This window comes from Hemiscyllium ocellatum, chromosome 5 (genome assembly GCF_020745735.1).
Source record: "Hemiscyllium ocellatum isolate sHemOce1 chromosome 5, sHemOce1.pat.X.cur, whole genome shotgun sequence".
Taxonomy (NCBI): Eukaryota; Metazoa; Chordata; class Chondrichthyes; order Orectolobiformes; family Hemiscylliidae; genus Hemiscyllium; species Hemiscyllium ocellatum.
This window is the reverse complement of record NC_083405.1, coordinates 131,589,279-131,612,125: the sequence shown is the minus strand read 5'-3', so window position 1 is coordinate 131,612,125 and position 22,847 is coordinate 131,589,279. Positions and strand designations below refer to the sequence as shown.

Below are 22,847 nucleotides of genomic sequence, written 5' to 3'. Positions count from 1 at the left end.
CCAGAGTAATCTAGTCATCATCTCTGAAATGCCTTTAATGTATGGCAGGGTGGTTCGAATTTCTGGGCGTGTTGTATCGCCTTGTTTAGGTCTGTTGTGTAGGAATTGGTGGACTGTGCTTATCAGGTACCTGTTGTTCCTGAATACATTGTACAGGTGTTTTTCCTTGGCTTCTCTTAGTTACTGGGTGCTGCAGTATGTTGTGGCTCGTTTAAATAATGCCCTGAAGCAGCTCTATTTGTGGGTATTGGGATGATTGCTCCTGTAGTTGAGCATCTGGTCAGTGTGTGTGGCTTTCCTGTTAAGACTTGTCTGTAGCTCTCCATTGGCTTTGCATTATATTGTGATGTTGAGGAAAGGGAGTTTGTTGATGTTCTGTTTGTCTTTAGTGAACTTTATACCAATATGGAAGTTGTTTGTCTTTGTGGGTTTCTGTGTTGCGTTTCGTGATAACAAAGGTGTCATCCACATAGCGGACCCAAAGCTTGAGCTGAATGGTGGGAAGGGCTGTTCATTCTAACCTCTGCATAACTGCTTCTGCTAAGAGTCCTGATATTGGTGATCCCATTGATTTGTTTGTAGGTCTTGTTGTTGAAGGTGAAGTGGACTGTGAGGCACAGATCTACTAGTTTGAGGATGCTGTCCTTGCTGATGGAGTTGGTGCTGTCAGGTATTTGTGTCCTTGGTTCATCTAGCAGTGACCGGAACTCCATTAACAAACATTGATTTGGACCCCATTTACCAACCTCTCAGAAAAAGAATCGGAAGTGATATCACCCGGAAGTGATTTCCACGTATGGAGTCAGCTATTACAAGGGGGCATAGCTTTAAATTAAGGGGTGGTAGGTATAGGACAGATGTTAGGGGTAGATTCTTTACTCAGCGAGTCGTGAGTTCATGGAATGCCCTGCCAGTAACAGTGGTAGACTCTCCCTCTTTATGGGCATTTAAACGGGCATTGGATAGGCATATGGAGGAAAGTGGGTGAGTGTAGGTTAGATGGGCTTGGATCGGCGCAACATCGAGGGCCGAAGGGCCTGTACTGCGTTGTCTTTTTCTATGTTCTATGTTCACCCACCACAACAGACCACGACACATAATAGCAAGTGGGACAGAACACCAGCATTTCACCGGATCTTTGAAAGTTTCCACTCAGGTGGATAGAGCTGAAAATGTGTTGCTGGAAAAGCGCAGCAGGTCAGGCAGCATTCAAGGAGCAGGAGATTCGATGTTTCGGGCATAGGCCCTTCTTCAGGAATGAGGAGAGTGTGCCAAGCAGGCTAAGATAAAAGGTAGGGAGGAGGGACTTGGGGGAGGGGCGATGGAGATGTGATAGGTGGAAGGAGGTCAAGGTGAGGGTGATAGGCCGGAGTGGGGTGAGGGCGGAGAGGTCAGGAAGAAGATTGCAGGTTAGGAAGGCGGTGCTGAGTTCAAGGGATTTGACTGAGACAAGGCGGGGTATGGCGGGAAAGGAAGAAGCGGAGGGCTTTGAGTCCTTCGTGATGGGGGATGGAGGTGTACAGGGACTGGATGTTCATGGTGAAGATAAGGCATTGGGGACCAGGGAAGCGAAAATCATGGAGGAGGTGGAGGGCGTGGGTGGTGTCCCGAATGTAGATGGGGAGTTCTTGGACTAAGGGGGACAGGACTGTGTCGAGGTATGCGGAGATGAGTTTGGTGGGGCAGGAGCAGGCTGAGGCAATGGGTCGGCCAGGGCAGTCAGGTTTGTGGATTTTGGGCAGGAGGTAGAAACGGGCGGTGCGGGGTTATGGGGCTATGAGGTTGGAGGCAGTGGATGGGAGATCCCCTGAGGTGATAAGGTTATGGATGGTCTGGGAGATGATGGTTTGGTGGTGGGAGGTGGGGTCATGGTCAAGGGGGCAGTAGGAGGAGGTGTCCACTCAGGTGGATAGAACTTGTAAGAAGGCCTATGGTGCATTAGCATTCATTTGCAGAGGGATTGAATTCAAGAATCGTGAGGTGATGTTGCAGCTATATAGGACCTTAGTAAGGCCACATTTGGAGTACTGTGTGCAGTTCTGGTTGCCTCATTTTAGGAAAGATGTGGAAGCTTTGGAGAGGGTGCAGAGAAGATTTACCAGGATGTTGCCTGGAATGGAGAATAGGTCGTACGAGGATAGGTTGAGAGTGCTAGGCCTTTTCTCATTGGAACGGCGAAGGATGAGGGGTGACTTGATAAAGGTTTATAAGATGATCAGGGGAATAGATAGAGTACAGTCAGAGACTTTTTCCCCGGGTACAGCAGAGTGTTACAAGGGGGCATAAATTTAAGGTGAAGGGTGGAAGGTATAGGAGGGGATGTCAGGGGTAGGTCCTTTACCCAGAGAGTGGTGGGGACATGGAATGTGCTGCCTGTGGGAATGGCAGAGTCAGAATCATTGGTGATCTTTAAGCGCCAATTGGATAGGTACATGGATAGGTGCTTAATCTAGGACAAATGTTCGGCACAACATCGTGGGCTGAAGGGCCTGTTCTGTGCTGTATTGTTCTATGTTCTAATGGCTTGTTCGGCCCCAATCAGGCAGAAGATAGAGATACATGTACCAATATGTTCAAGAACAGCTTCTTACCTGCCATTATTAGACAGATGAGTGGACTCTTTAACTTCAAATAATGTTGTTCCAGCTTTGCTGATCGCCTCTGCAGTTGTAACCTGTATACCTCGCTCTGTCTAAGTGCCCTATGATCTGTATGTCCTTGTTTGCTATAATGTGATTTTTTACAGTGCAGAAACAGGCCCTTCAGCCCAACAAGTCCACACCGCCCCTCCAAAGGAGAAACCCACCCAAACCCATTCCCCTATCCTATATTTACCCCTGACTAATGCACCTAACACTGTGGGCAATTTCCCACGGCCAATTCACCTAACCTGCACATCTTTGGACTGTGGGAGGAAACCCACGCAGACACAGGGAGAATGTGCAAACTCGACACAGACAGGCAGGAATCAAACCCAGGACCCTGGCGCTGTAAGGCAGCAGTGCTGCCTGTACTGCTCGCAAAACAAAGCTTTTCACTGTACTTGGGTACATGTGACTGCAATAAATCAAATCAAATCAAAGTTGAGAGTCAACCACATTTCTGTGGGTCTGGAGTTAAGCGCAGGACAGACCAGATGTGAATGGCAGATTTCCTTCCGTAAAGGACATTTGTGAGCTAGCTGGGTTTTTCCAACAATTGGCAATGGTTTCATGGTCACCAATAGATCCTTAATTCCAATGGTGGGCGCACGGTGGCACAGTGGTTAGCACTGCTGTCTCACAGCGACAGAGATCCGGGTTCAATTCCCTCCTCAGGCGACTGACTGTGTGGAGTTTGCACGTTCTCCCCGTGTCTGCGTGGGTTTCCTCCGGGTGCTCCGGTTTCCTCCCACAGTCCAAAGATGTGTGGGTCGGGTGAATTCGCCATGCTAAATTGCCCTTAGTGTTAGGTAAGGGGTAAATGTAGGGGTATGGGTGGGTTGCGCTTCGGCGGGTCGGTGTGGACTTGTTGGGCCGAAGGGCCTGTTTCCACACTGTAAGTCATCTAATCTAATCTAATTATTTTTTAATTGAATTCAAATTCCACCGTCTGCCATGACACATTCAAAACCAGGACCCCAGAATATTTGCTGTATTTCTGGATGAATAGCCTGATGATGATACCACTAGGCTATTGCCTTCCCTACAAGTCTTTGCTTCAAAGGGAATGATCCTTACTTGTCTGACCTTATCACATATCTAGATATCTCCCTGCCCCAGTACGGTTCCAGTAAGTTCTCCTCTATGTTCTTTCAAAGGCCCTCCCAAGGGCCATCCTTCCTAAAACAGTGCACTGAAATGGACATCATTCTCTAGTTGGGCCTAAAGCAGTGGCTAACACAGGCTTAACAGACCTTCCTCACTGCTGTATTCTATTTCAGTCAATAAATTCCAGAAGCTCTCAGTTTTATTATCAGCCTTGTCAATGTGTCCTGCTGCCTTTTAATGCACACACAATGAATATCTCTTAATGTCACGTATACTCCGTTGTAGAAGTACAGTAAAAAGCTTTCTCCAGTCCGCCTCGTGTGGTGCTATCTTTAGTAGAAGTGTTTCCGTAGCTCCTATTGGCATGGCTTATTGAACCATTGTCCGTCTTCATTCTTCCTTCCCAGTGTATCACTTCACACATCAGTACACAGATATTGCCTTATTGTTGTTATTGTAACTGGAGTTTGGACTCTAAGTCTGAGCCATAGTGTTGACGAGCTATTCAAGGTGGAAGTGCTCCTCTTGCCCCATCTGTAGGTGAGAAAGGGAAACCTAGTTTTCAAAGCTGCTATTTCAAACCTGACCATGGAAGGAATATCTGAGCCTTCCTTCACCAGGCCTGTTGCTATGAAGCTATCAGCTGTCTCATTCTGCCTTCACCTTAAACACCCCTATACTATTTTCCCACACATTCGCCACACTTCATCCAACCCATCAGCGAAGGTTCAGAACAGGAGATTGGCCTTTATTTCGATGTGAATGGACAGAAAATAACTTTGTTTCTGTCTTTTTAGACTGGCAATGGAAGTCCCTATGATCAGATGAGATATAAACTGGGAGATGTCTCGGGGATCAGTCAGATCTCTGTGGTGAGTATTGCCAATAGTTTGATTATTGTTTACACGTTAGTGTTTTCCTTCTGTTCTAACTACAGCTTAGCACATGGAGAGTGACAATTCCCTCATTAAAGTTAGTCCTCTTTCTGTCTACTCTTGGAATTCTCCAAATTCCAAGAATGGGGCAGGGCAGAGGGTACTGGAGTTTGAGGTGTCAAGGAAGTGGGAGTCCAGCTTGTAAACAAAGCCATTATTGAGCTTTTCTGGGTGGCATTTTCATCAATATCCTGATCTCAACAGAAACCAGGCATACACATTTACTGAGATTCTCCCACATGCAGGAAGAGGGAGAGAGGGTGGGCTAAGAAAACCAAGAAGAGATGGAGAAGGAGAATGGGAGGTAGGAAAAGTGAGGGATGAAGAGAGAGAAAAGGACATGGGAGAGTGTGAGACTGAAGGGAGATAATGAACGAGAGTGAAGAAATGGGAGAAGGTGAGGGACAGTGAGAATGAGATGAAGGTGGGATTCAGAAAGTGAGAAATGAAAAAGATACAAAACCTTGAATTAAATACTGGCCAAAATCCCCAAACACACAAACCCCATGAACAAATTCCCAAGATCGGAATGTTTACTAAGACTGAAATGGTGGCAGCTGGGAAAGGGTCCACTCCTGAACTCCAGATTATGTTCATTCTGTTAATTATTCACATTTTCAACAAAAGGAAGCTGTTTTTATGACAAGACATTTTTCTTGCACAAACACATCCAGGACCTCAATGACATGGATCTGAACAAAAAAGGAAGCCACAGCCCTGCGCCATCTTCAGCTTTCTCCCATCCCTCGGCCTCTGCATCATCACCTTTTGCCACCCAAACGTCTGGAGGTGCCAGGGCAGCTCCTCCTGCCCCATCCTCTGGACCCACCATTGTCAATGGGAAGGAATATTTCCCACCGGAGTTACTGATGAACAAAGCAGCAGATGAGCTGCCCAAGGGTGTGGACGCTGACAAGAGAGAGGTGAGCAAGGACTGGTGTGCATTACAGAGGATATTAGATCTGGCAGTGAAAGAGTGCCAACCTTTGAAAATGATTGTTAAACCAGATGATTGTTGCTAAGCCGAGGTAGAAAATAGGAAAACCTGGAATCAAAACAGACCATTTTGGAAATATTCAGTAGGTCAGTCAGCATCTGCACAGTAAACAGCTAATGACCTGGACGTTTGCTAAATCAGGATAACATGGGTGCTGTTTAATTTGCAGAACCATTGGAAAGTGGGGATAATTGGATAAATCTTTCAAAAGTGCTGGTGCACAGGCAATGAGCTGAATCATCTCGTCCTGTGCACTGAGGTTGTGCGAACCGAGATTTAGACAAGACAAAGGCAGGGAAGGAGATGAATGTTGGTGTTATTAGTTGGTGCCCTGCTCAACAACTACTTCCCACCATTTTCTGCCACTGTCACCTCTCTGACTTAAGTATGCCATTTGATTCTGTTGCAGCAATACTTGTCTGACACAGACTTTATGGATGTTTTTGGAATGACACGGGACCAGTTTCAAGAGTGCCCTTCCTGGAAACAGAAGGTCCTGAAGAAACAGAAGAATCTTTTCTGAACGGTTTCCGACTCTCTGTCTGGGCTCCGCAACATCTTCGGTTTTAATCGACAAGATTGTAATGTCTCTGTCCACTGGGGCTGGAATTAGAAAATAGAAGTCAGATATACATATATTTTTTTCTTTTTTTTTTGTTTTGCAAATTTTAAGTTCTTTGTGCAATGCCGCAGATTCTAAAAGGTCAATAATATAATAGTCTACATTTTATTGAAAGAGTTTCCCTGGATGCTCCAAAATCAAGGAAAAGAAACCGTCCAAGGAGAGATTAGTGAGACAGTTTGCTGCTGCAAGTTCCCAGATCCACTTCACTGATCCTGGGAAGACTCTATTTGCCAAATCTCTCAGCATTAAAGCTGCCTCTGGTTGCTATATGTGCCATTACTCCAGATTGATCACCACCAAATACTGAGCCAAATGGGCTGAGGTCAGGTAATGGGAGGAGAGGCAGTGGAGGAGTGAGGGCAGCATGAGGGAATGGGTGGCTAGTGAAAATTGTTATTAAGGAAGGGATCACACTCCAAGCTATTATCAAGTACCGCCCAATGACAGTGCAAGCATGTGCAGGTCATAGAGACTCCATCCAGTTCAGGCGCGATGACCTGTGCTGTCATGTGTGACATCCCGGGCTCTGAACCAGAGTCTCCAGGCTCAAGTCCCAGCCCAATACGTGATGGCCACGGAAAGTGCATTCATAATGGGGCCAAACACTTTGAGTATTAACATATAAATCCTTCCAACACCTGCCAATAGCAGGCAGTAAGAATGGTGAGATTCCTGGTCAGTCAAGTGAAAATGTCGGATCTTCCACTGCTCCTGTCTGCAGCTCCAAGATGGCAGCATTATTGTAACTGTAAATGTTGCCTCCCGGCCCAGGCTCGCATAAATGAGCTGTCATGCACCACCAACACCACCCATTCAAATAGACAGCTTGGCATTCACGTCACGTGTATGGTGAATGGCCACTGGTGTGGGAGGCACCAGAAGGCTGATCATCATTGTGCCAACCACCTTTTGGAGTCAGCAACAAATCAGTGTCGTGAGAAAGAAATAAAGTGTGAAATGCAGGGTACAGGAAACAGCAAAATAATCCAGCAGGAGAGATGGCAACAAGGTAAGGGCTTCCTGTGAGCAGCCAACCTAGTTCCCCATGGGCTATTAGTCTATAAGTAACCCCAATAGCAACACACATGCTGCAATATCCAATGCCATCGCTTTCACTCTTTGCCACATTTCCTTTGAGTTTGTATTTCTTCTTCTCTTTAATTTTGAAACTGTATTTCAGAAGATTGAGTAGAACTTGTAAACTTCACTAGTTTGGGCAAGGACTGGAGTGTACAGTTTCCAGGTTGGATTAAGGAGTGGCAGAGTGAGGTGTTAGAGGTGCATGGAGAAGGAGAAATTGTCACCATGTGTCCATCCATTTCAGGACATAGAGTCCTCTCTTATCCAAGGGAAGACCAGGTCAATGGGTCTGCTGGGCACCATCAGGTCTGATAGATCCAGATACTCTCATTGAATTGTGAAAGACAATTAAGGGGTACCCAACCAAACCACGCAAGATAATAACTTGGAAATTCAGAGGAATCTCAATTATCTGAACGAGATGGCTGGTGGGGCAATATTTCATTTGGATAATTGATTATTCGGTTAATTGAATCAATGCCTCTCCTCTGGGGCTCAGACCTTTCTGAAGTTTCCTTTTTCCTCGCTTTGCCTGCCTTGCTCTCCCTCTCTGTCTCAGGGTTTGTTTCTGAGCAGACACACGCTAGTGTGTAAGGGACCTGCAGCATTGCTGAAGCCTCCACCCCCACCACCCTCCCTCATCTCAATTCAATGGGATTGACACAGCGAGTACTTGGTAAGTCCATACCCAGTTGGGTAACAACACACTGCATGTGAGCTCCCACCCCAACCCAACCCCAATTCCGTCCAACTCTCCAATCCCCCACATCCACCCCCACCCCTGTGCCCCCATCCACCCCCCAAACCCCGTCCAATCCCCCGCGACCTGTCCACCTCCACCCCGTCCAACCCCACCCTCACCCCTTTTGCCCCACCTAATGTCCACCCGACTGCCCCCCCCCCCCCCCCGTGCGCCCCCACACCCTCTCCAGGGCAGTCAGGCTGGACACCAACAGGAAGACTGCTGCTACCTTTGGCGGGGTGAGTGTCCAAATAGCGCGCACGTGCGCGCACACACACACAAACCTTTTTACTGCAACTTTTTGACAGGTTTCACTTTTAGTCCTGTACAGGACAATGTTGGAGAGATCATCTGTGGAAGGGGGTTTAGGGTACACACCTGTGTAGAACCCCAGGTAAAGTATAGGAAGAGAGAGAAAGGGCAGGCGGTCAGTCATTTGGAGAGGGTGCCTGGGCTCCCATCAATGCCCAGGATTGTTCTCAGCAGCATTTCAGTAAGCCAAGTTCATTTTTAATCATTGTAAACAAAAGACGAGATCAGTTTTGGAAACACCTCTTTGCTGTAATATTTCTATCAGGACCTTGATATCTTCTTCGGATAATCCAAAATTTGGATAATTGATATTCGGATAATTGAGGTTCCTCTGTATATCTATTTCTTCACGGTGGCTGGGCCAAATCTTGGAACTTAGGGCCTAACAACTGTGGGTGTCCCTACACCACATTGAAGCAGTCCAAGAGGCTGATCATCACCACCTTTTTTTGGGAAATCAGGAATGGGCAATAAATGCTAGTCTAGTCAGATCCATAAGATGGTCAAAAGAGCCACCAAATTAATTGGGTGTGTTTCTAGAGGATTAACACATGACATGTCCTCACGCTTGCCGTTGGTCAGTCTTCCAGGGAAAGTGGGTAGGTGTTTTGTCATCCAGTGGGATTTCTCTTGACTGTCAGTTATCTTTATCCTTGCCCCATTCTCCAATATTTTTATAACAAAAGAAAGTATTGCAGTTATACAGTGCTGTTCATGACTATACATGTCCCAAAAAGATTTTACATCCAAAAACATCCAAAACGTTTTCACTTGTAATGAAGTAAAGCATTACTTTGTTTAGAACCACTAGATTTTTCTCAGTGGGGTTGGCCATGGTGATGTCCAAGGCATTGTTCCTCAATTTCTGGAGACTTGAGGCCACTTTTGGAAGATTGGCAAGTCCCAAAGACAAACCACATTGACCATTAAGAAGTGCCAATTTATCGATAACTGAGGACGAAGGGCCTGTTGCAGCACAAGTGGCTTCCAGGTGCCATGGTTACATTCATGGTCAGCTGACAGGGGTGCTGGTCAAGGGGTATGGGAGGGGACGCCTCCAACTCTGCTATCCCAAGCAGTCAGGGTTTCCATCCGGAAACCGCTATTGGGAAATGCCTATTGCTAACTAAACTCTACGCTTCCTCCTTCTCTCCATCTCGGCTGATCTGAGAGGTTGATGTGTCTACCAGACCAGTTTTATGTAATAAAAAAACATTTGTGATTGAAAGGTTTGTTGTGTTTTTTTTATGTTCTTAGATGAGATTTCTCTTCATCCTTGCTGAATCAGCAACAACTTATCTGGTGCTTTTAACATAATAAATGTTGAAGGTGCTTCACACAAGTGTTACAAATCAAAACTTGACACTGACAGCATTGTGGGTAGACACAAACCGCATGGACTACAGTAATTCAAGAAGGCAGCTCACCACTACCTTCTCTGAGGCAATGTGAGATGGGCTTTGAATGCTGGCCAGCCAGTGACGCCCACACTTTGTGAAAGAATTTCTTAAAAAGCAGGTTTACATCATATAGTTGAACGTTTGGTTAAAGAAAGAGGTTTTATGGAGACTGTTAAAGGAGGAAAGTGAAGTTCAGGCTGTGAGGTGTAGGAAGAGAATATCCAGACTTCAGGGCTCATGCAGCTAAACTGGTGAAGTGGTTAACTTCAAGGGGATTCAGGAGGCCAGGATTAGACACGGCCACGTGTGATGTTATTTGTGACTTTGATAAGAGCCGGAGGATGTATATTCAAAAGTACAGCTCCTGGAGATGTGGGAATGGATTTGAGACAATGCAGACTTTAGAGAATTAAAGGAGGTTGAAGATGGGACAGTAAGTTTGCCAGATTGATGAAGACGAGCAATTTTATTTGAATGGAGGATGATGCTGGCAGTCTAAAAAGAGAGAGAAACAATATTCAAAGAGAAACCATTAGTAGAAATGCCTGACATTGGAACCAGAATGGGAAGTCAGTGATTTACTGGAAATACGATTGACTTGGAGAGGATAGACAAAGATGAGAATTCAGATCCAGGTTAGTTGGGATTTTTGAAGGAAAGAAGGGACACTATGGAATGAAACAGCATTGAAGGAGACAATTCAGCCTATTGTAGCAATTCTAGCGTTTTAAAAGAGCTGTCCCAATTATTGCCATACGTCTTGCTGTTTTCCCCATAGTCCTATACCTCTTCCAGTATTCATTTAATTCTTCTTGAAACTTCCTATTGAAACTGCTTCCAGATTATAAAGAGATTTCTCCTCTTCCTACTGGTTCATTTGTCAATTATCTCCAATTATTGTCCACGTTCCTATCAACAGAAACACTTTATAATAACCCATGATTTTGAAAACCTCAATTTTTCTTTCCTGAGTTTTTCAAGTCTCTGCTGGTGAACCTGGTCATGAGTTAGCACTATTGCTTCTCTGATGCTATTTCCAGTACTTGACATCTAACCAAAGTAATGTTCCTGGATTAAAGGACAGATACTCAGGCTAGTGGGGACATGGGTTCAAATTCCACCACAGTAGCTAGTGAAAGTCAATTAAATGAAATGGAATTGAAAACCTGGCACAGTGGTTAGCACTGCTGCCTCACAGCGCCAGAGACCTGGTTTCAATTCCCGCCTCAGGCGACTCTCTGTGTGGAGTTTGCACGTTCTCCCCGTATCTGCGTGGGTTTCCTGCGGGTGCTCCGGTTTCCTCCCACAGTCACAAAGATGTGCAGGCCAGGTGAATTGGCCATGCTAAATTGCCTGTAGTGTTAGGTAAGGGGTAAATGTAGGGGAATGGGTATGGGTGGGCCGCGCTTCGGCGGGTCAGTGTGGACTTGTTGGGCCGAAGGGCCTGTTTCCACACTAAGTAATCTTAAAAAAAAATTTAACATGGTCTACTAACATCGTTCAGCGAAGGAAATCTTTCCCTAGTCTTGCTTACTTGTGTTTCCAGACCCAAGCAATGTGATTGATGCTGAACTGACCTCTGAAATGACCCAGCAAGTCACTCAGCTTCAGAGTAATTAGTTCGTGTAACATGCTTGGGAAGAGGAGTTTTTAAATATTCAATGATATACTGTTAGAAGTGATGAAGGGGATATAAACATAGAAAATAGGTTTAGTAATAATCCGTTCGCCTGATTATGTAATTTCAGTGCCCCACGACTGCTTTCCATCTATACCCTAGATCCCTTTAGCCACAAGGGCCATGTCTAGCTCCCCCTTGAATTTTTTTAATGACCTGGCTCCAACAGCTTCCTGTGATGGGGAATTCAACATATTCACAACTCTGAGTGAAGAAATCCTTCCTCATCCCAGTCTTAAATGCTTACCCTTTATTCTTAGCCCTAGTTCTGGACTTCCCCAACATCAAGAACATTTTTTTCCCACATCTAGCCTGTCCAGTCCCATCAGGGTTTTACATGTTCATTGAAATCCCTCTCATTCTTATAAATTCCAGTGAATTCAAGCCCAGACAGTCTAGCCTTTCTTCATATGTCAGTCCTGGCATTCTGAGAATCAGTCTGGTGAACCTTCACTGGTCTCAAAGGACAAAGAACAAAGAAAATTTCAGCATAGGAAGAGGCCCTTCAGCTCTCCAAGCCTGTGCTGATCCAATCCTCTATCTAAACCTGTTGCCTATTTTCTAAGCTGAAAAATGTTGCTGGAAAAGCGCAGCAGGTCAGGCAGCATCCAAGGAGCAGGAGAGTTGACGTTTCGGGCATGAGCCCTTATTCAGGAATCCTATTTACCCTATCCATGCCATTCATGATTTTATAAACCTCTGTAAGGTCACCCCTCTGACACTCCAGGGAAAATAACCCCAGCCTCTCCTTATGGCTCAAACCGTCCAACATACTTGTAAATTTGTGGGCGGCACGGTGGTTAGCACTGCTGCCTCACAGTGCCAGAGACCTGGGTTCAATTCCCGCCTTGGGCGACTGACTGTGGAGTTTGCACGTTCTCCCAGTGTCTGTGTGGGTTTCCTCTGGGTGCTCCAGTTTCCTCCCACAGTCCAAAGATGTGCAGGTCAGGTGAATTGGCCATGCTAAATTGCCTGTAGTGTTAGGTAAGGGGCAAATGTAGGGGTATGGGTGGGTTTCGCTTCGGCGGGTCGGTGTGGACTTGTTAGGCCGAAGGGCCTGTTTCCACACTGTAAGTAGTCTAATTTAAATCCTTTCTGCACCCTTTCATGTTTGACAACATCTTCTGTACAGCAGGGAGACCAGAATTGAATGCAATATTCCAAAAGTGGCCTCACCAATGTCCTGTAAAGCCACAGATAGCTCACTCCCTCTCTCTCCAATTGAACATGTACTTCCTCATCTCAGTCCTACACTGACCCCTCCTGGCTCCAAAACATCCAGTGTTGACCATGTGCAATCCCATTTCAATATTATGGATTTCTACAGGATCTTGCACCCCCACCCCACCATATTTTTCTAAACTCCCAGCGAATCCAGTCCAAACTGTATCCCATCTCCATCAATCCCTATCAGCACAGGAGTCAATCTAGTTAATAATTGAATGTCAACTTGGTCAGTCATTGAACATTAACCTCTTCAATCATTGTTGCTGCTGGACGTTAACCAATTTTGTTCCTGGTTAGTTTAACCAAACTGGTTGTTGGCTTGTTCCTCTGGACATCAAACTAGTCAGTCTCTAGCCATGAGTCTTAATCCTGGTTAATTATTTGATCTGAACCTGGTTAGTTGTAAATTAATTTTGTTAGATAATGCTTGGTTGCTTGGCTTTAACGTGGTTAGATGCTGGGTACCAAATGGTGGTTCGTCTAAGGTCTCTGGAAAGTAAGCAGGTTAATCTCTGGAAAGTAAACAGGTTAAGCAGTGGTCAATCATTAAACTGGTTAATCAGTGGCTAGTCTATAGTTACTAGACATTAACCTGGTTTTTACTTTGCAAATTGACTTGATTTATTGTCTGGTTAATGCAGATTAGCCTGGTCTAGTGTTTTGTACTGTATATTAACCTGATTTAGTCCCAGGTTACTGCACACTAACCTGGTTAAGTTTCTGGTTTACTCACCTCCTTGATGCGTATGGGCCAGGGATCTTTTATATTGAATTCAAATTCCACCATCTCCCATGATAGGATTCAAATCAGGTCGCTAGACATTACCTGGGTCTCTGGATTAATGTTTTAGTGATGATACCACAAGGCCATTACCTCGTTATGTTGAGATATATTACTCTGTGCAGATTGGCTGCCATACTTCTATTAACAATAATAAGATTGAGCTTGTAAAAACTAAATGAAAAACCATGGATGCTGGAAATCAGAAACAAAAACAGAGATTGCTGGAAAAGCTCAGGAGGTCTGGCAGCACTTTTAGGTTTTTCATAGTTACAATGTCCTGGATACCTCTTCCCGCTTGTGGTATTGGCCACCTTAGCAGGTAGTGGTACTGGGTAAGGGTTGGTTTGAGGTAGTTCACAGCCACCAATCTCCTTTGGCTTGGATCTAAGTGATTAATGGAAGATGATACATTATGAGAGAAAAGGGCTCCTGTGATGCAGTGCTAGTCTGGATTCCAGTCCCAGTTGCTCCAGAGGTGTGTATTGATTATAAAATATGGACACCACAGTACGGTATCAATAGAAGATGATAATAAATAAAACAAAATTTTGCCTTGCTTAATTATTAGTACTGCTGGGTGCAGGTACAGATACATCAGTTTTCCTGAAAGCTGGAGTGGAGGTTTGTTTCCGACCACTGACAATCAGTAGAATAGGTGCAGCTAATACAATATGAACATTGCCTCCTTCAGAACCATTATCTTCTACAACACCCTCCATTAGAGGAAAGAATTTCTCTTTTGCTCAGTCCCATCAAGTCCTTGGGTGGCACGGTGGTTAGCACTGCTGCCTCACAGCGCCAGAGACCCGGGTTCAATTCCCGCCTCAGGCGACTCTCTGTGTGGAGTTGCACATTCTCCCCGTGTCTGTGTGGGTCCTCTCCGGGTGCTCTGGTTTCCTCCCACAATACAAAAATGTGCAGGTTAGGTGAATTGGCCATGCTAAATTGCCCGTAGTGTTAGGTGAAGAGGTCTGGGTGGTATATGCTTCCGAGGGTCAGTGTGAACCTGTTGGGCCGAAGGGCCTGTTTCCACACTGTAAGTAATCTAATCTAATCCTTCAACAGTTTAAAACACATTTCACCTTAGATCTTAAGTTGTCTATATTCAAGAGAATAAAAGTTTGAGAAGATTTGTAGCTCAGGTTGAGGTTTTGGATGTAGGTTTGCTCACTGAGCTGAAAGGCTTACGTCCAGACATTTTATCACCTTACTAGGTAACATCGTCAGTGGGCCTCAGGTGAAGCACTGCTGATAATTCGAGCTTTCTATTTAAATGTTTGGGTTTCTTTGAGTTGGTGATGTCATTTCCTGTGGTGAAGTCACTTCCTGTTCCTTTTATTAAGAGGTGGTAGGTGGGGTCTAACTCAATGTGTTTGCTGATGGCATTCTGACTGGAACTCTATGCTTCTGGGAATTCTTGTGCATGTCTTTGACAAGCCAAATAAAGACATGCACAAGAATTCCTAGAAGCATGGCATTCCAACCGGAACTCTATCAACAAACACATCGAGTTAGACCCCATCTACCAGCCCCGAGAAAAGGAACAGGAAGTGATTTCATCATAGGACATGACATCACCAACCCAAAGAAACCCAAACATTTAAATAGAAAGCAGGAATTATCAGCAGTGCTTCACTTGAGGCCCTCTGAAGATGTTACCTAGTAGGGTGACGAAACCTTTCAGCTCAGCAACCAAACTTACATCCAGAAAAGAAGTCTAATTTATGCAGGAGTTCCTCAAAATTTAATCACTTTAAACCTAGTTTTTAATCTGGTGAACCTCTGTCATACACATTTCAAGGCCAATGTCTTCTTGCGGAGGTGCAGTACCAAAAGCTTCATCAACATCTGCATAACCAGGCTTTCTTATACGGGCAGGGTAAACATTACAAGCTTCTTTCGGTTCACAGTACGTGAAATGTGGCCTGACTGGGCTACAAGGGGAATATTCTTTTTGTTGGCAGCACTGTGCACAACATTATGGTTTTGTGGTGTATTTGGCAATTGTTATCATTACTCATCTTGCTGAGGGGCACCGAGTTATCATAGAATCCCTAGAGTGTGGAAACAGGCCATTTGGCCCAATAAGTCCACACCGACCCCATTCCCTCATCCCATTACTTTACATTTCCCCTAAAAATAACACAAGTGCTTTCTCAAAGTGCTAAACCTTAGGGGAAAACATCTGGGGACCAGAATGCCATCTAGTGCCAAAGTACAGTTGGATGGTAGAATGACAGTAGTGTGGATATTGCAGCTGCTCCTGAGATTACAGGCTTACTTCTTTTATAATTATTACATTTCAGTCATTTAAGAATTGTGATTCTTTGTCAATATTGAATATTAAACAAAATGAAAAAAAAGTACTTACTTTTTGAAACAGTTCTACATAGAGAGCATTTGGAAAGCCCAACACATTGATGGGTCAAGTTTTTTTAAAATCCCTGAAATAAAGATACGCATTGAAGGAGAGTGTTTTTTTTAACATTGATAAAGAGCTTTTTTTTGGAATCACAGAAGGCAGTTTTTTTTTCTCTAAACAGAGTTGTGTTTAAGCTTGGAGAAGCCTTCATAGTCAGGTCTGGAGGAATTTTACCTGAGGATTCAAAGCTGACTGTTGGACTTCTCAAGTGGGAGCCATTTTTAATTTGATTGTTCAGCTAAGTGGTTGAATTCATTTAAGATTTATAGGAGCGTTTTTTTTTCATCCTTATTAATTTTTGTGAATAAGGAAAGGTCATTTTTTTATACAGGTAGTTCTTCGTTAATGGGCATTTCGCCAGCATGAATTGACTATAACGCTGTTGCTTAATGGTGGACAGTGCTTGGATAACATGAACTTTCTGATGAAGAGATAGAGCAGATTTTCCATAGCATGATTTTCAACAGCCTGATTTCTATAGCGGTTTCCCATAGCGCTATTTTCTATAGTGCGAGGTCACACTATAGCATTATAGCAGAAAGACCTGTATAAGGTACTATTAAAACCTTTTTAGGCTTAATATCATTGGGTGTATTCAGAGACACAGAATGAGATGGCTAGTGGATTACACAGAGAAGTGATTACAAAAGATGATTGGGTGATTGTCAGAAAAGGTAAGAAGGTAGTTCCGAAGTCTCCTGCGGCTGTTTGTCTCTCAAACAATTATTCCTTTTTGGATACTGTTGAAAGGGATGGCCTCCCAGAGGAAACTTGGGTACTAAGAACGAATTAGGAGAGAGTGAGGACTGCAGATGCCGGAGATCAGAGTCGAGAGCATGGTGCTGGAAAAGCACAGCAAGTAGGGCAGCATCCGAGGAGCAGGAGAATCAATGTTTCAGGCATAAGCCCTTCATCAGGAATAAGCTCCTACTAAAGAGCTCATACCTAAAGCATTGATTCTCCTGCACCTGGGATGCTGCCTAACCTGCTGTGCTTTTCCAGCACCACACTCTCAACTACTAAGAATGAATTTTATGTTAGGTGATATTGGACAAAATTTAAAAGAATAGCTGTTATAGGGGACTTTCCCATCAAAGGCACAGATAGGAAGTTCTGCGACAGTGAGCATGAGTATGGGATAGACAAGAGTTGTGCTGGAAAAGCACAGCAGTTCAAGCAGCATCTGAGGAGCAGGAAAATTGACAGGCTTTTGCCCAAAACATCAATTTTCCTGCTCCTCGGATGCTGTGCTTTTCCAGCACCACTCTAGTCTAGAATCTAGTTTCCAGCATCTCCAGCCCTTGTTTTACCCTGCGAGTATGAGATAGTACATTGCTTTCCTGGTGCCAGGATTAAGAACATCTCAAAACATTTAAAACATCATTAGAAGGTCATGATTTGGAGGTGCCAGTGTTGGACTAGGGTGTACAAAGTTAAAAATCACACAACACCAGTTTAGAGTCCAACAGGTTTATTAAGACTATAACTTAGGTGTACAAAATTAAAAATCACACAACACTAAGTTATAGACCAATTTAGGGCGGCACAGTGGCACAGTGGTTAGCACTGCTGCCTCACAGCGCCAGGGACCTGGGTTCAATTCCCGCCTCAGGCGACTGACTGTGTGGAGTTTGCACGTTCTCCCCGTGTCTGCGTGGCTTTCCTCCGGGTGCTCCGGTTTCCTCCCACAGTCCAAAGATGTGCGGGTCAGGTGAATTGCCCGTAGTGTTAGGCAAGGGGTATGGGTGGGTTGCGCTTTGGCGGGTCGGTGTGGACTTGTTGGGCCGAAGGGCCTGTTTCCACACTGTAAGTAATCTAATCTAAACCTGTTGGACTCTAAACTGGTGTTGAGATTTTTAACATTGTTAAAAGGGGAGAGTGAGAAGCTGGAAGTTATTGTGCACATTGGCATAAATGATATAATTAGGGAAAAACTTAACCTCTTCTTATATTCACTCTGTAAAGCCGCAAGTAGAAGATTAAATATTAAAACCTCAAAAAGTAGTAATCTCTGGTTTACTCCCAGTGCTAACCTCTAATGAGGGAAGGAATAAAAGGAGAGGAGATAAATAAATGGCTAGAGAGGTGGTGTATTGTTCAGGGATTCTGATTCATGGATCATTGGGATCTCTTCAGGGACAGAAAAGACATGTTCAAAGAAGACGAGTTCCACTTCAATTGGAAAGGGACCAATTTCCTGGCAGAGAGAATTGCTAGTTCTATTAATGATTTGGAGATGCCGGTGTTGGACTGGGGTGTACAAAGTTACAAATCACACAGCACCAGGTTATAGTCCAATGGGTTTAATTGGAAGCACTAGCTTTCAAAGCGCTGCTCCTTCATCAGGTGGTTGTGAAGTACACAATTGTAAGACAGAATTTATAGCAAAGGTTTACAATGTGATGTAATTGAAATTACACATTGAAAAATACCTTAATTGTTTGTTAAGTCTCTCATCTGTTAGAATGACCATGATAGTTTCATTTCTTTCATATGTAAATCAACTTTTTTTTTGAAAAGTTAAAGTCTCAGGTTAACTGTAACAATTGGTGTCAGCGCAGATAAGATGTTGAGATGTTTAAGGTGTTAGCCCGTGTTCCTGGTCTGTGCCATAATGTTTAGACTGATTCTAATCTAAAAAGTGAGTTAATAGAGTCTTACATGGATTCATGCAGTTTTTGAGCAAAGTACAATGTAACACTGCAAGTACAAATTCACCCCACAAACACGTGTGTGTGTGTGTGTGTGTGTGTGTGTGCACGCACGCATGTGTTTGAGCATCAGAGAGAGTGTGTGTGTGTGTGTGCACGCACATGTTTGTGGGAGAGGGAGAGGGTCTGAGAGTGTAAAGTGGGTGTAAACTCACATGCACCCTCACACAGATTTAGACCACTTTACACTCACACAGACACTCACAAAGCCCCACCCCAGGCACACACATGAATCCATGTACAACTCTGCTAAATCACTTTTTAGATTAGAATCAGCTTCAACATTATGGCAAAGACAGGGAACACGGGGGCTAACACCTTCAACATCTTATCTGCGCTGACACCAATTGTTACTGTTAACCTGAGAACTCAACTTTTTAAAGGAAGTTTTGTGATTTTTATATGAAAGAAGTGAAACTATCATGGTCATTCTAACAGATGAGAGACTTAACAAACAATCAAGGTGTTTTTCAATGTATATTTTCAGTTACATCACACTGTAAACTTTTGCTATAAATGCTGTGTCTTACAATTGTGTACTTCATAACCACCTGAAGGAGCAGCGCTCCGAAAGCTAGTGCTTCCACTGCTCCTCAGATGCTGCCTGAACTGCCGTGCTCTTCCAGCACCACAAATCCAAAACCTGGTTTCCAGCATCTGCAGTCATTGTTTTTACCCCATTAAACCTGTTGGACTATAACCTGTTGTGTGACTTTTAGTTCTATTAAGAGAGACTGTGAACTATTAGAGACGGGAATAAGTAGCATTGTAGATAGAAAGGTATTTGACGATTGTTATGAATCTGAAAAGAGCAAGCTAATGAGAAAAAATAGACAACAGAAAGTAGTAACTCTGAAATTTTAAACTGCATTTATTGCAAGGGGTCTTAAAGGCCAATGAACTGAAGGGCATGTATGAAAATATGGTATTGGGATTTCATAGCTATTACAGAAACCTGGCTAAGAGCTGGACAGGACTGGCAGTGCAATGTTCCAGGTTTTAGATGTTATAGGAAGGATAGAACGGGAGGCAAGAGAGGAGCAGTGACATTTCTGATCAAGGAAAACATTTCCACCATATTAGATTCCGTACAGTGTGGAAACAGGTCATTCGGCCCAACAAGTCCATACCGACCCTCCAAAGAGAAACCCACACAGACCCATTTCCCTCTGACTAGTGCACCTAACACTATAGGCAATTTAGCATGGCCAACTTACCTGACCAGCACATTTTTGAACTGTGGGAGGAAACCCACGCAGATGCGGGGGGAATGTGCAAACTCCACACAGACAGTCATCAGAGGAAGGAATCGAACCCAGGTCCCTGTGAGACAGCAGTGCTAATCACTGAGCCACTATGCCACCCCACACCTAGAGAAAATATTTCAGAAAAATTGTTCCGTGAAAGGTTTAGAAATAAGGAAGAATGATCACCTTGATGAGTTTGTATTATAGACCCTCCCTCAATCATCAGAGGGAAATTGGGGAAAATAATATGTAGAGAGATCACAGATATGTGTAAGAATAAGCAGGTTGCAACTATAGTGACCTTTAACTTTCAAACATGGACTGGGACAACCATAATATTAAGAGTTTGGATGGTGAAGCATTTGTTAAATGTGTTCAAGAATATGTTCTTTATCAATATATAGATCTACCTACGAGAGAAGGAGCAAAGCTTGACCTTCGCTTGGGTAATAAGCAGGGCAAGTGATTGAAGTGACATTAGGGGAACACCTTGGGCCTAGTGATGATAACTCTATTAGTTTTAAAATATTTAAGCCTTCCATAAAAGTTAAAAGTTTTTAACTGGAGGAAGGCAAATTTGAATGGATGAGACAAGAATTCTCAAAAGGTTGACTGGAGTAGACGGTTCGCAGGTAAAAGGGTCAACTGACAAGTGGGAGGCTTTCAGAAGTGAGATAATGAGAGTTCAGAAGCATTATGTTCCTGTTAGAGTGAAAGGTAAGGCTGGTAAGAGTAGGAAACAGTGGATGAATAAAGATATAGAGGCTCTAGTCAAGGATAAAAAAGTTCATATTAGATACTGACAACTGTGTTCAAATGAACCTCTTGAACGGTATAGAGAGCAGGGGATTTCCTTAAGAGGGAAATCAGGAAGGCAAAGATGCAATAGGACGCAACCTCAGCAGATAAACTTAAGAATCATCCAGTAAGATTCTACAAACACCTTAAGAGTAAGAGAGTAAGGGTCCTTAAGATCAGAAGTAATTTTTGCATTGAATTTTATGAAATGGACATATTAAATGAATATTTCACTTTTTTAAAAAAAAGCTGTGCAGAAAAGAAATTGGGGCTACAGAATGCAAGGAAATAAATATTGACATTTTGAAAACAGATCAGATTTAGGAAGATGTGCTAGAGGTCTTAGAAAATATAAAAGGTGGATAAATCTCTAGAACCTGATCAATAGAATTTCAGGACGCTGTGGGACTTTAAGTAGGAAATTATGGAACCCCTAGCAGAAAATATTTGTATCATCTGTAAACATGGGTGAGGTATCGGATATCTGGAGAAGGGCTAATGTTGTGCCTTTGTTTAAACAGGGTTGAAGGAGAAGCCTGGGAACTATAAACCTTTGTGTCTGACTTTGATGGTACGTTGTTGGAGTGGATTTTTATGCATTTGGAGAAGCAATAACTGACCAGGCATAGTCAACACGGTTTTGCATGCGGGAAATCATGTCTCTCAAATTTGATAGAGCTTTTTTGAGGACATAACCAAGGTTGAGGAGGGCAGAGTGGCAGACGTCATTTACTTGGACTTTAGCAATCTTACTAGTAAAGTTAGATCACAGGATTCCGGCTGAGCTTGCCAATTGGATACAAAAATGGCTTAAGGACAAGAGACAGAATGGTGCTGGACTAGTCTAGTTTGGGATTATAATCAGCATAGAGTGGTTGGTCTGGAAGGTTGTATCCATGCTGTATGACTCTACAATGAAAGTCCATTGAGTTGTCAGACCTTCAAAATGAACACAGCATTTTGCCTTTCTATTTTGCAACTGTGGAAAAACTGAGAAATATCAAAATTCCAATATTTTGTTAGTTTTCTTATTTAAAAAACAGAAAAACAGTACAAAACTGATTTAGAAACTTTGTGTGCACTTACATAAACTATCCATAAGTATATTTTTGAAAGAAGAAAATATTCTGGGGCCTAGTATACACATCATAATCTCATCCACAATAAAATCAACCAAACTTAAGGTTGAAATACAAGGGTGGTCAGGGTTAATTCTCTGGCCGGGTAAGACGCTCCTAGATCCAACTGAAATGGAGAATTCAGGCTGGGCAATGGAGGTTGATGTGGTTCTGTTCGCCGAGCTGGGAATTTGTGTTGCAGACGTTTTGTCCCCTGTCTAGGTGACATCCTCAGTGCTTGGGAGCCTCCTGTGAAGCGCTTCTGTGATCTTTCCTCCGCCAGGAGACTCCCAAGCACTGAAGATGTCACCTAGACGGGGGACGAAACGTCTGCAACACAAATCCCCAGCTCAGCGAACAGAACCACAACAACAAGCACCCGAGCTACGAATCTTCTCTCAAACTTTGAAAATGGAGGTTGAAATGTGAAGATGGACCATTAGAGGGCAGTGAGTACCAGTCACTCCAAACTCCAGGAAGGTGGAAGTACATTTTGCACAAGGAGAGAAACAATTGCACATGCAAATTTCACTTTGTTCCTTCTATAAGCTCAGCATGGCTTGAAGTGCAGTCCCTCACACATAGTCAATGAAGTTTGATGTGTTCAAACCTTATGCAAAAGGGTTGAGCATATTAAGTCCAGGCAGACACTCCAGTGCAGTGAACGTAGTACTGTCAAAGGGCTCGTCTTTTAGAGGGGATGTTTAAACAGAGGCCTAGATTCATTCCCACCAAACCCCCATGGCTTAAAATTGAAAACCCCTACTTTTAACACTGTCGTGCTGCAGAGCTGAACAATTTGCCTCCTGTCCATATTTCCCCTTTGTCCCTGTATTTATAAAGTGCTGTCAATTGTTTGCAGATTGTGGGATCTTGTGGTGTCGGCTGGTTTCTGTGCTCCCTACCTTACCAGGATGACTTCAAATGTTTCGGCTGCTCAGTGGCAGTGAGATGAACTGTTCAGACAATTCATCCATTCCTTGCACTGTCTGTTCCACTTTTCGCAAAGGGTTGTATTGAAT

At 43.8% G+C, this 22,847-nt stretch overlaps 1 protein-coding gene across 1 annotated transcript in view; it reads left to right on the top strand.

The window, feature by feature from the left end:
* vill (villin-like) overlaps positions 1-9,668 on the top strand; it is a 107,351-nt gene extending 97,683 nt beyond the window's left edge. Inside the window, exons 18-20 of the mRNA XM_060825206.1 lie at positions 4,547-4,621; positions 5,359-5,607; positions 6,091-9,668. Coding sequence (XP_060681189.1) covers positions 4,547-4,621; positions 5,359-5,607; positions 6,091-6,204 — 438 coding nt within the window. The 3' untranslated portion in view covers positions 6,205-9,668. The remainder of the gene's footprint in view (positions 1-4,546; positions 4,622-5,358; positions 5,608-6,090) is intronic.
* The last annotated feature ends 13,179 nt before the right edge of the window (positions 9,669-22,847 follow it).